The sequence below is a fragment of the Oryzias latipes genome, chromosome 5, assembly GCF_002234675.1.
Source record: "Oryzias latipes chromosome 5, ASM223467v1".
Taxonomy (NCBI): domain Eukaryota; kingdom Metazoa; phylum Chordata; class Actinopteri; order Beloniformes; family Adrianichthyidae; genus Oryzias; species Oryzias latipes.
In genome coordinates this window covers 19,417,182-19,430,777 of record NC_019863.2, presented here as the reverse complement: position 1 = coordinate 19,430,777, position 13,596 = coordinate 19,417,182, and the positions used below count along the sequence as shown (strand labels likewise).

Below are 13,596 nucleotides of genomic sequence, written 5' to 3'. Positions count from 1 at the left end.
TCCTGGTTCTTGAGGTTGTAAAGTGGTTCCTTTTAGGATCTGAGCAATTGAAACCAGTTTAGTCAGATTGGAAAAAACAACATACTTTTTTGTTGGACAGGTTCACTCCATCCTCATCCACCTCGCCTTCCTCTCCATCTTCCAACTTGGTCTCATCCAAGAGTTTTTCCTAAAAGTGAATGAAAACAGAACATCAGCAAACCCTTTAGATATCGATTCATTTAGACCCAGACGGAGGTGAATCGGATCCACTCAAAACCACCTCTGCATCGCTGCTTCCCAGATGATCCTTGGCCTCCAGCTGCTGACTAGCTGTGTTGTTGGCGTCGGAGGCCACGCAGCCCTCCAGCTCTTTCCTCCGAGCTTTTCTGCGACGAGTCTCAGCTCCAACAAGAGCAGATGGGGGAGGAAGGTTGGGGGAGACCATCAAGCCGTCCCTGGGGCTCAGATTGTGCTTCTGCACCGGGCAGTTCTGGTTGCCCTTGTGACAGGCACAGTCCACTTTATAGTCACTAGTGAAGGAAAAAAAATTACTTCAAAGTTTCTCACTAAAAGGGGTGAGGGTGGGGGGCAGGACTCACCAGCTGTTGAACTCATAGTCAAAACCAATGGTGACTTCAGAGTCCTTAGAAATGTGACTGATAGCATAGATGCACAGGTGGATCATGCCATCAGAGATCATGTGTCGAACCTGCAGATGAAAAGAAAAATGTTTCCTTTCATCAACCAAAGACTACTCTGACATCAGCCAACAACAGCAGTGACAGCAGCTGCTTGCTGACCTCGGCGTTGGGTGTGCACGACCTCCTGATGAAGCGTGCATCGTTACCGAAGGTCCTGGCGTCCACGCACATCTCCACCTCGTTGAACTTGGAGTAGAACAGCACGAAGGGATAAGGCCTGGGAGATATTAGAGATGCAGTTGAAGGTGGCTTATGCACAAAGTTCCTGCAGACGCACTCGCTGGCAACTTTCAGCAGCAGCGTGAGAGTGGCGTGCGCTTACTTTTTAAAGAAGTGCCCATTGACCTCAAACTGCTGCTTGAGCATGACCTTGCCGCGGTACTCGATGATGAGCGTGTCTGGATCCAGGTTCTTGGCGGCTCTAAGGATCTTCCGATGTCTTTGGACCCGCGTGACGCGGCCCAGCTGGAGCTGCCGACAGACCCACACAAATCAATTCACTAAGGAGACATTATATACAGACGTTTAGAGGAACGCAGCAATTAGATGCAATCATCACATTATTTACAAAAATAATATGAAGCAGAACCAAAGCAGTCTAAGAACGACTTTGTTTTTATCTCCACAGAATTGTTCTGTTAGGTGAGCCTTGGCTACGCAGAGACAAATGTTCATTTTTCTTTATCTGTGCTCACACTGTGCCTTAGGTACATTCAGGCAGAAACTGAACATTCTTAAAGATGATTTCTTTAAAAAAAACAAAATCTAAAAACCGTGTATATTGTTGACCGAACATGGAGCCGTTCACGTATAGACAAAAACATGAAAAGTGCTAAAAACAGACCAATGATAAAAGTGTCAGAGCCCTGAAGATAAAGAGACCGCTAACATACAGAAAATGATTCAGTTGTATGACCGGTAACAACCCATCCGTTTCTTCTTTCTGTCTGAGTGTTTCATGATGGAGAACAGGATCTGGGCTCAACGGGGAGAAGAGACTGCCCGAAGACGGTGAATACAGAGTTTCCCAGCTATATCATGGTTCAACTTTCACTGTCTCAGCATTTCACAGAACTTTTTAGTGCAGTTTTACAGATTCGGTTAATTTTTCTCGCGCATCGTCTTCTGCGTCCTGATTGGCTGTAGCCCTTTTCAATCAATCAATCCCCTTATTCTGTAGACCTGTACAGAAGGCGTTCAATAAAATAATTTCACAGAAATCTTCAATCACAGTCAGATCTTTGTTTTCATTCTATTACACTAGAATTTTTCTTCGATAAAGTTAGAACTTTTGAGTGTAAACAGAGGAGGAAAGTGTGAAAATGTTCATGTCTGTTTTAGAGAAGAGTTGCTTGTAAAGTGTGTAGTGAGGGGTTTTACAGCCTTAAAACATCTAACATTGTTGTAAAACAAATAAACAACTGACCAACTTCACAGATTTCACCTATCGCAGGTTGCTTTTCATCATAACTCCTGCGATAAACAAGGGAACGCTGTATTTCCAGAAACATCAAGGGAGTAAAAATTGGATTAGCACCCGAGGCTGATCCACTTTCCTTAGGATTGCAGGATTGTGCTTTGTTATATTAGTTTAAAAATCATTTTGTTGTGTTCAGTAAATTGCTTCACCTAACAAAATACTTCCATACGAGTTACATAAAAAAGTAACTAAAGACCCAGCTGAGTGGAGCTATTGGACCAGAATCCTGCTTACTTCCTGGATGTAGATGGAAGTGAAAAGTGAACAAAAAACTATTTAAACTGAATAAAAAACCCTGATAAACGTCCAAACAAATGCAAGCTGATCTGCAGACTCAGGGTACGGTAGTGTTCACTCACACTCACACATCCATCAACAAAAGGAACCGCTGTGGCAAAGGACCAGGACAACACCTCTATTAAACAGTTATAAATACATACATGCATAAATCACAGGTGAAAAGGTCTCTTGAAGCACTTCGGCTTGCAAAACACAAGTTCAAAAATCCTGTGTTGAGGTGCAAGAAACTCATTCATGGTAACAGGAAATGATTGATTTCAGTTGTGTTTTTTTCCAAAGTGGATGCTACCAATATGAAAACAACACATGAATTCCAAAACATTTGCAAATTGGACTATTTTCCTGAGAAGAGGTGAATTTTGTGACTGAACCGCATGAGTGCCAATTCTTTTTTTAAACACAACTGTATTAGTTTGATTGCATAAAGCAAGTCACAGAGGTTGAGTCTCTACGTTTCAGATGGGTCCGAGGTGGTGTTCTCATCTTCAATTTGGAATCGCCAAAAATGCGTATAAGAAGCTGGAGTTAAGATTTTTTTTAAACTGAAACAAACAAATCCCTTTTCTTGTGGCTTTGAAGGGACATACTTGCATCTGTGAGCCCAGCACCGTGTTGTTGCAGGCCAGCTCTGTACGGTTGATGGTGTCCATAGCAACGTGCAGCTCTGTGCTAGAAGGAGGCGTAGTGGCACCGCTCTCAGTGGTGGAGGAGGCGGCACGGTAAAGGCGGAGCAGCGTTTGGATGTCTGCACTGTACTGATTAGCCAGAGCCTCCTCGTAATGGTCCGTCCACTGTCGGATTCGGTTCTCCCAGCCCTCTGCTGTGTTCTCGTCCACGCCGCTTGCCTCTGATGTGGAGTTCTGATCAACATAGAAGGTGCAGTTTAATCCACAGAAGTTACAGGAGCGAAATACAAATATCCACTTTAGAAAAATGTACCTTCATCCTCATGGACTTTCTAGAACCCTCTCTAAAAGCCTGAAAGACAAAAAAAAATGTAAATAAACAACTGAAGGTTTCTCTGCTTTTGCTCCTCAAGGAGCCCGATAACCTAGAAACACACCTTAACCTTCTTCTCCTTTGGAGTCCCGCGGGACTTCTCCGCACTCTTCTTCCTCTTCTTGGACTTGCTCCTCTTGACCCGGTTGACCGTGAGCTTTATGCTGGTGGGTGTGTGCTGAGTGGCCGTGTACGAGACGGCTGAGGGGGACACCTCCTCATCACCACTCTCCGTGGCGCTGCTCTCCCCAACTGTAAGACAACAAAGGTTCAACTCTGAGCACAAGAAGGATTTGTGCACTTTTTCCAGCAGGGTGGCTGAGAGTGAGCCGGCGTACCGGAAACGTTCTCAGTTTTTCTGTGCAAGCCCTCAGCTCCTTTCCTCCTGTCCAGCTCCCTGCAACAGAACCATAGCAGCTGAGCTCAATCGCATCACAGAAAGTCTGCAGCTCTTCACCCTATTTGAGCCCACATTGTACAAAATAATATTGCAGGAGTAAACACAAAAACATATCTCTTGTCACTTATTTAATCCTGACAACATTTAGCATTTAGTCTGCTAGCAGCGACATTTATGCAATAAACTTACAGAAGAATCAAGTTATACTTTTAGTAATTGCTTGGTTTTACTTTGGATGGCCATCACTAGAACTGTCAGGATCTGGGTCTCCAAACCTGATGGAAACCTTTCCTGTTTGCCAGATTTGCCTTCATAGTCCTGATGTTCTCTGCAGCTGAAAGCTCACTGATGTGTGCCATACCTTCATGTGAATCGAATGTGAAACGTCGGCTTATGTTATGATTATTTAAAGACCCACTCCGATGAAAATAGTGTTTGTGGTGTTTATAACATGTTCTTGTGGCATTTTTCTTATGGAGGACATGAATACAGAAAATTAGGCTAAAAATAGCATTTCTGAGTATTTCTTTATTCAACTCATTGTGAATCAGGAGCAGACAAACATGCTGTTTGAAAAAGATTGTATTTGTTACATAGAAAATACGCTGGGTGGGCCACAAGCTTCCTGCTCCACTCCATTCTGATGTATCCACTTGTAGACGATTAGATCCATGCATGCCTTTGTTTTCCTCGTTTGAGCTGGAATCTGGCTCAAAACTGTACGGCTGGATAGCTCCAGTAGTGCTCACCATTAGTAATGTTAGATTGAGGCTGTGATGGGGTACAATCTAGCCGGAGAGCCTGTTTACAGAGCCTGTTTCCTGGGAACGCTTTGACAATAAATGAAAAAAGGATCGGAGTGGGACTTTAAATCCTGGCGTGATTCCTTCCTTCATTTCTTAACGCTCAGGGTCCAACTAAGAGAAGTTTTCCTCTAGAACAGTTGAGCTTTTGAGAACTGCTACCCAGACATCTGGTGACCAGAATTGCGCCGATTGTGTTCATAGAGATGTGCGTCGGTTCTGGATCCGTTTCCCACCTGCAGTTGTCACATTTGACGAGCAGCCCGTCTGGCGACAGGCTGCAGTGGCACCAGGGGGAGCCGTCCTCTTCAGAGGAGCTCTCGCTGTCGGCAGAGTGCTCCTCTGTGGATTTGGGATAAAGGGAGCTGCGCACCACGCCGTTAAGCTCCATGCGGGGAATGATGGTTTGGGAGGGCGGAGAGGCGGGTGGGGTGGGGGGAGGGGGTGCGCCATAGTTGTGATCCTGACAACACACAACGGAAGACTGTTGCATCTTCAAACAACGGGTGTTCAGGCAAAAGGGGAAACGGAAAATGGAGAAAAATGAAAATGAGGGCAAAAAACAGGCATGTAAACATTTTAGACATTGATAATCAGAAGGCAGTCTCAGCTACACAAACTTTACTTTTTAAATACATGTTAAAAACAAATTACTTTTTCACATTAAAAACAAAAACAGATTTTTAAAGTGATCATATAGTAGCTTTCTTTTTTAGAACAAACTGATGATGCTTGATAAATAAGAAATGCTCTGATCAGAACAGAGCGTTATGAACTCACAGTATATGGTAGTCCCCGATACCCATGACTCTGTGCGCTCCCACAGCTGTGGGTGTTCAAGTTTTTTTCATTCACTGCAGGGCTCGCTTCAACTGACTCAGGGCTGAAAAGATGTAGAGAAATAAAGAATGTCATCCGTGCAGGACACTTTCTGCTGTTACAGAGACCAATCAGCAGGTGGCGCCAAACTTTCATGGTGAAATTCTGCCTAGTTTTAAGAATGTGGCCTGTCATTGTGTTATTCAACTCCTCTACCCTTCTCCAGGCTCTGGCCATTTTACATTTCCGCTCTGCAGAAACAGAAAAGGATCTATTTAAAGCATCGCAGTTCTCAGAACTGCGCAGGTGCCGTTCTGGCTCATGTAAGAGAGAAAGCCGGACTAGGCCAAAAGTGAAGCTGGAAGGAGGGACGTAGCTGTATTTCTGCCCACTTCAGTCAGGTACAGAGAGGCTGCAGCCAATCCAAGAGAGCTCTTTCCAAAGTAAGCACACTAAAAGCTGAAATGGTCCGGGCAGGAGCTTTCCGCCTGTTACACCAAACACAGCAAAAAGCTTCACAACAAAATTCACTTTCAACAAGTTAAAATAACCAAAAACTAGAAAACTGTAATTTCACTAGAAAAACAGAAATGTCAAAGATGGAGCTGTGGGGCCAATTAAAGACCTGGGTTTGAATATTGGTAACAATGGTGACTTGATAATAGTTAATAGTTAATAACAGTTTTGTAAAACGAGCTCGGAAGACATTTTAATAAAAGATTTGAATATTTTTAAGTCATCAAGCATTGGATTAAATCCAGTTTGACAAAGGCTGGTGGGAGCTTTAATAATGCCATCATAAAGAATATAAAAAGACATTATTACCTACTGAAAAAAACAACTATCCTAAGAATGCCTTGCATGTTACACACTCCTTTTACTTAAAGCTATATTTTCAGATTGTGATAAGTGTTGTTTGTGTGAGGGAGCTGGGCTCAAACATGCCCTGCTCAGAGGAACAGGCGCATTAGGACACCGTCTGCTGAAGCGGACAAGAATCACTTACTCGGATCCAGCAGCCATATCGGAGTAAGACGTCTCAGGTGTGGTGACTCCCAGCGCGATTACTATGCTCATGACGTCCAGCACAGCGACGCGTGGGAGGGGGGGGGAGGAGGGGAGAAGGGGGAGGGGGAGAGGAGGAACAGGATGGGACGAGGGAGAAAAATCACGAGGTCCAGTCTAGAGCAACAGACGTCTCCTGGGGGGGGGCGCCGCTGTGCCGCAGCCCACAGCCGACGCTCATGGGGGGGGCCTGAGGAGGAAAACCCAGAGAAAACATGAGTCTGATGGTTATGATCAACAAATGACATCACAATGTACCAGACTGTCTGTGAAACTGAAATTGCCTTTCAGAATGGACAGGGAGGGGGGCAGTCCTGCTGGGGGGGTTGTAAAACCTAATACAGAGAGCAAAAACTCCCTTATTACAGAACAAGCAAGGGCTGAGCTAAATAAATGGATCAATACCAGGAGGAACTCACTGACAGGGTTTGTGTTGATCTTTTTTTATAAACTCCAAATGAACTATTCGTTTTCCTAAATCCCAAAATACTGAGTGTGTTAGATGGAAGATAAATAAAGTTTAGTAGTACCAGAGTTAAGCGGCCATTCTACTTAAAAAATATCTTTAATAATTGCAAAATATTGGAAAAATGGGGAGCAGATGATAAATTGTTACTACGTGCAAAGCTTTCTCTGAAGATCAGAGGAACATGAAGCTACTTGTGTTTGGAACAGTGAGAAAGGAGCAAACGTCTGAAAACACAGAGGGGAAATTCCAGCAGAACTGTTCAAATCAAAACTGCAGCTTTGCTGACTCATGCCATCAATGAAGGCGTCATGAAGTTGCAGTCACAGCACATGACAAAAATATGAACTGCTAATGTACGCGGCAGGACGGCTGGGGGGAGGGGTTTGTGCAGAAAGAAACAACCTGGGATTTAGAGTTTATCTAATGAGACAGGCATAACCAGGAGGTGGCGCTTTGCATCCAAATACCTGAAGGGATGAGTCATCCTCCGCCAGGCTCCACCCCCCTCATCATGTGAGCACACTGAAACAGTGACCTGCACTCCCCCAAACTCCACATTCTTTTAAGCTCCAATCCCCTAAAGAGGGTAGTTTGTGCCGTACACCCACCCCGCCGGGGCTTTTCTGTCAGGGTTTACCTGAGCAGCACCACGCACAAGCACAACAGAGCAGAGGATGCAGAGAGCCGGAGCAGGAGGCATGACATTCCTGCTGAGCCTCCATGGATACAAGAGTTAAACCCCCCCCAGCACCTGGGCACCCTGAGCAGGATGGGGGAGATCCGGATCACCATCCAATCCAGAATCAACCTCATCCAAGCCTATACATGGACCGGTCGGTCCAAACATATCTGTGCAAAAGACCATGAAGCATGATCTGTTGTTATTCTGTTGTGCCCCAAAACAAAAATATATTTAAAAAAATCTCCCCATGATAGAAATATGAGCTGAATTCATTTCAATGGCATAAACAGAAAAGTCCTGACCAATAAATTATAATCTACTTGTTTAATTTAATATTGCACAGTATTTTATGGTACACTCCAACATAAAAAAATACGTTGCAAAAGCTGCACCAAGTTAGAGGCTGGCATGAACCAAAAGTTGGGTTTTGCAACAGCTTTAAGCTTCACTTATCGAGTTCCTGTTCCAGTGACCGGCTCAGAAAAAGAAGAACATTTATAGACGGCCTGCGGAGGACATTAGCTGCCCCATTAAGTGCCTTATCAGAAATGTGCCTCCCAAAAATAGCCACAGGGCTGCTTCCTATCTTTTTCAAACAGAAAGGCGCTCTTCCAAACAGAGCAGATGGAAAAAACTGAGGAGGTAGATTCCATATAAAGAAGGAAAGCCTTTCTTTCCCTTCTCTCTCTCCCCACCCTTCCACCTCCTTCCTTTCCTTTTTCGCTTGTCTGGCCATGAATACCAAGCTCAAATTACTAGAGGCCTCAACAAAGTCTTCACTTCAGCAGCAGAGGCCATTTTGGAGGAGGGACAGATCAGCCTAACAGCCACAGAGACAACCCTCCTCCTTTCTCTCCTTCCTCTGCAAATGTTTTTTTGTGTTACATGCAGGCCAGCTTCACTGACAAAGAACACCGAGCCATTTGGTTCCTTTGACAGATAAAACACCACATCTATTCCGTCTGGTTGCAGAAAATATGGTACTTTTGATTATTGCTTATAATCTGACTGATTTCTTTTCTTATTTTTTCAAAACCTGTAAGTTCTGTTCAAATGCAAAAATAAAACAACTGGCTTCAGAACATGGATCCTTCAGGATGGAGAGTCTTTCCATCCAAAGCTGTTCATGGTCGCACTGCGTCTTAAGCAATCCTCACACACTTGTGTAGTGTTGTGTGAGGTTGAACACATCTGGAGCTTGTGGGCCTCTGGTGAAAACCTGCGTGGGTGAGGATGTGCAAGCAAAGCATATCTGGAGCACCTTCCATTTAAATATACAGCAGGAGGCATATCCACCTACCGGTATGTAGTCTAGACCACTTCCCTTCTTTCAGCATTTGTTTCTGCATTTCCACTATCACTATTTAATATGAATAATGCATATATTGTAAGAATAAACCAACTTAAAAACTAAAAGACTCATTGATATATGTAATGATAAATGTTTATTTCTACAGTCATGTAATCAAATCAACTCCAAGCTTTGCAAGACAGAAAAATTTTAATCCTTTAATAATAGCAAAAAAGATTACAAACATTAGTATGCATCGTACACTACTAAACATTGTAAAGAGGCCGGAAAGTTCATATGTAGCTAGAATTTATTATTTTGTGTAGCCACAACAAAAACTTCAAATGACCTAAATGAAGATTTTTAAAGCAAACTTTTATTTTTGGTTTTCAAAATAAAAAGGTCTGGTGATGCTACAAGCTAACGTTTAGGTTAGCCCACCACTGATACCTGTAGTGAAGTTTAGATAAATGGTTTAATTGCATCTCTTACTACTACTTTAGTAAAGTCAAATTAAAAAATAAAAAAATTATAATATAAATGAGGAGCTAAATGGTCAATCATCTCACTGCTAATCATCTAATAAGTTTGGTTAATGGAGTTTCATATTGTATTTTTAAATCTTTTTTTGTTTTTTGTTAGTCTAAAAATGAAAGAAGGATTTTTTTAAAACAAGTATTCATATCGAAAGTACGTTGCACAAGAAATTCCAGTTAGCTTTTATGACAAGTTAATAGTTTAAAATGTTAAAAACTTTATTTACATACATAAGTAAAATTTCAGCTATGGAAGCCAAACGGTGCTGACAAACTTTCTAAAATAGGAGCCAATAAGAGCGACTTGTTTTGTTGCAAACAAAAGGCACAAAATAATTTGGCAGTACATATAGCTTATAGACATCATTTTCAGACGAGGGAAAGGAAGTCTCCTATTCGTGCTGAACTGTCTTCAATCCTGGAACATATTGACTATTCAGGCCAAAAAAAAAAATCATGAAAATAGATGCTGCAGGAGAGGCTCAAGTAGTGGTATTTTACCCCAAACCCTCACTGTTGAGAGTCCATGAAGCAATACAAAAAGGTTACTTTGATCTCTGGGTTCCATGGTTGCTGGTTCTAAAGGCTCCAGAAACAATGATGACTGATGGTACCGAGTCAAACCAAGATTTTTTCTACCAATCACAGCACCAGAAGCTTATGAGCGCCTTCATGCTTACAGAAATCACATGGCAAATCCAAAGGCTATGAATATTTCAGTGTTTAGAAATAATTATCACATTTTATTTATAAAGTACTTAGCATTTTAACCTCAAAGAACAACAGCCTCGACAATTGTCTAAATGTTAAAATAGTGATAAATAACAACAAGTAATAGAGATAGCTAGCAGAAAAATAGTGGAATACAAAATGTTTTGGGTATTTTTTTTAAATTCTCCATGCTTTATAAAACCCTGAGTCTCTAGAAAATAATATTTACATGATTTTTTAAATCTATGTCTTAATATTTTTATTTTTAAGACATTTAAACAGCTGGGAACCAGACTGCTCAACCTGTAGACAAACATCAAGTTCATTCTGTAACTGGGATTTCTGCTAAACTGAGTTTCGATTCCCACAAAATTAATTAAAAAGAGGGAAATAAATCCTATAATAATATTTTAAATCCATTTTAAATAGATCATATATTAATTTACAGACAAGCAGCAATAATAAAAATGTGTTTGTTTTTGAAGATCAACTTTCACAGTGAAGCTATGCCGTCTAACAGGACTGTCCAAGTCAACGATAATGATATGAATGTGCTGGTGAACCTAAAGGAAAAATACAAGATTGAAGACAGAAGAACGTTGGAATGATTCAGACTCAACACGTAGGAAGACGATAATGACATAATCAGCAAACCCTTTGATGTTTTATCTTAGGTTGGAAACTATTGGGTAATCACAATATGTCACACGGCACTAAAACTTCCGGCTTTTACTTAAACCATTTTTTTTTTATTATTTCCAAATAAAAAGCAGCTTTACTGACAATAGCAGTTATTACAGAATAAAAATAAAAGCTTGAGATACCAGGCCCAAAACATTTTTATGAAAAAAGCAACACTTATTCTAAGACAATTCTTTAAAACATTTTTCACTATTTGTTTCAATATTCTTTACATTTAAGCTCAGATTTAAACAAAACAACCATACTTAAAAGGATAGAAAATAAACAAAAATATTCAAAATACGCAAAACTCCAAACATATTTGATACTATTTTATATTTTACGTCGACCCATTTGCATGAAATGTTTAATGTACGCAATAAAGAACAGAGAAGGAGAAAAGCTAAGGTTCCTTGGGTAACAGAAAATAATTATTAAAGAGTAAAAGCAGGACTTTTTGTTGCTCCTGTGTTTTTAAAATGCAATATTATGGCAGTCCAGATATTATTTACTGTAGTATTCACCGACAGGTATTAAACTTGTATGAGCGTCGGTACTAAAGCTTTTGGATGATACCCAGTCCCAAGCAGATGGTCTTTAAATTTCATTGGTTTTAAAATAAATTACTTTAAATACTTAAAAAAACTTAGAGAGGGGAAAAAAACTCTTTCCTGAAATTAAGTTTGTTGTTGATACAAAGACTGCTGGAAAGGTGGGCATACTGTCCGTAGAATTTCTCACCAAAACAACAGAAATCTATAAAAATGTAAATACATTAATTAAATGACAATGTCCAACATAAAGCGGTTATAGAAAAGTAACAATAAAGAACACTTGAATTTGTCCAAGTGTTCATCTGATGGGGTAAAAGCATGGCTTTATCGTCAGAAGAGAAGGGAACTTCATGCAAAATAAATTTGCTTCATTACAGCTAACACCTATTACTGATAAACAGTCTTTTTTTTAACATACATAACCAGGTTTCCTTAAAGCTGCAGGTCGACAATAATGACCATCGTTAATGTCCATTTGGCTTAACAAAACATTGACAAGATATCCAGTACAGCAAGATGGCACCAGCCCCCCACACCATAGACTGTAAAAACAATAGACGAATCGAATTGTGGCGTCACTCATAGAAAAAAGCCTTACTTCTGGCTATTGCAAAATGAGGCAAAATGCCTCACCATTGCTTCCTGATACTGGCGGCTCCATGTTGAAACCAGTCAACAGTGATTGGCCCGAATAAATCTGAGTCATCATATCTATAGCAATGGCGATAGTAATTGCCATAGATACGATGACTCAGAGTGACTCAGACCAATCACTGTGGACTGGTTTCAACCCGGCGGTGCTCGTATCAGGAAGCAATGGTACTTCCTACTTGGGAACACGAGAAGGGAGGGGTTGAGCTGTCCATTGTTTTCAATGCCACACACACACACATACATGCTGCATCTACAAAGAGCCAGTGCTGCTCTCAACCAGAAGGCCAGGATAAGGGATCAGAACAATCAGCATGATCACGACAATAATAATAAAAATGTGTTAGCTTCGTCCTATTAATTTGATGTGCTGTATATTATAAGATCATTGCATAACTGTTGGAAGCAGAATAAAAATTACTGGGGTAGAACTTTAATTCATCACTACACCTTTGTTTTAAAAAAATACTGTAGATGTATTTCTAAAATATAAATGTTAAGATAAAAATATAAAAGGTAATTCTGAATGTACAAAAGTTTAGCTTTGTGGTTGATAAAAAATAATCAAAGCCATCAAAAAGAAGCAGGGTAAAGAGAATTATCCATGATACCTCTTACAAAATAAAAGACCTAAAAAAACTTCTGAAACAAATGTAATAGTTTTAGTCTTTCAATGATCTGAAGTCTACAAAGCCAATGATGGCAAAGTAAGTAACAACAGAAACAACATTGATTTCTACCCGATTTCATGCCTTCCCTCTCCTTGGTCAGAAGCCAACAAAAGCATTTTTGGTAAAGTGAGACATTTAGTTACTCAATATAAAAATGTTAACCAAACCAGTTGTCTCTCACCATGAATACCCAAATAACGAACACTGTTTTTCAGAACCAACTAGTTGTGTTGATGTTTGACCCAGTGTCCAGGATTTTCTATATAGAAACAGTGACAGATCCTGGACGGAATGCTCAATCCAGTCATATGACAGACACCCCCCACCCCAAGACCTTCAGACTCCATCCCATCCCCCTTATTAAGGTACTCAAAAGAGCAATATCATCTGCAAAAGCCAGGGGCGTAAAGGAAATGCTCGCCCTGCTTTAATCAATTGTGGCAGCAGTTGAGTCAGAAACTCATTAAAAGACTTGGAAATGACTTTGCGGACAACCCCCAAGTTGTGTACCATCCAGGTCAGACTTTACCATCCTACGCTGTCCAGGAGAAGAACCACTTTTCATCCTGATAATGATAAGGCTTGTTCAGGAAATCAGAACTGTCAATTCCAGTTGACTACTTGAGCAAAACCCATTGAACCCCTAAATTGCCATGTTTACCTCCCATCTAGACTGGAATGCCCTGTGTTATTCCGCATAAGATGATCAAACTCTAGAGTGTCTGTTTCTTTCTAGACAACAATCTACATTTGCTTTTTACTAGCTTGGCCGGCATAAATGTACCCAACTGATCAGCAATG

The 13,596-nt window shown here is 40.9% G+C and overlaps 1 protein-coding gene across 3 annotated transcripts in view; it reads right to left on the bottom strand.

Moving 5' to 3' along the window:
* The window catches only part of setd5 (SET domain containing 5), a 30,903-nt gene that overhangs the window by 9,109 nt on the left and 8,198 nt on the right, over positions 1 to 13,596 (bottom strand). For 2 of the 3 annotated variants that reach the window (XM_023955057.1, XM_023955059.1), the window contains exons 2-13: positions 6,491 to 6,739; positions 5,446 to 5,548; positions 4,902 to 5,158; positions 3,801 to 3,859; positions 3,527 to 3,714; positions 3,403 to 3,441; positions 3,051 to 3,323; positions 1,006 to 1,154; positions 783 to 900; positions 582 to 691; positions 263 to 512; positions 86 to 169 (exon numbers count right to left, since the gene is read on the bottom strand). In XM_023955057.1, coding sequence (XP_023810825.1) covers positions 86 to 169; positions 263 to 512; positions 582 to 691; positions 783 to 900; positions 1,006 to 1,154; positions 3,051 to 3,323; positions 3,403 to 3,441; positions 3,527 to 3,714; positions 3,801 to 3,859; positions 4,902 to 5,158; positions 5,446 to 5,548; positions 6,491 to 6,561 — 1,701 coding nt within the window. In that variant the 5' untranslated portion in view covers positions 6,562 to 6,739. The remainder of the gene's footprint in view (positions 1 to 85; positions 170 to 262; positions 513 to 581; positions 692 to 782; positions 901 to 1,005; positions 1,155 to 3,050; positions 3,324 to 3,402; positions 3,442 to 3,526; positions 3,715 to 3,800; positions 3,860 to 4,901; positions 5,159 to 5,445; positions 5,549 to 6,490; positions 6,740 to 13,596) is intronic. The other variant, XM_023955058.1, reaches the window with a different exon arrangement.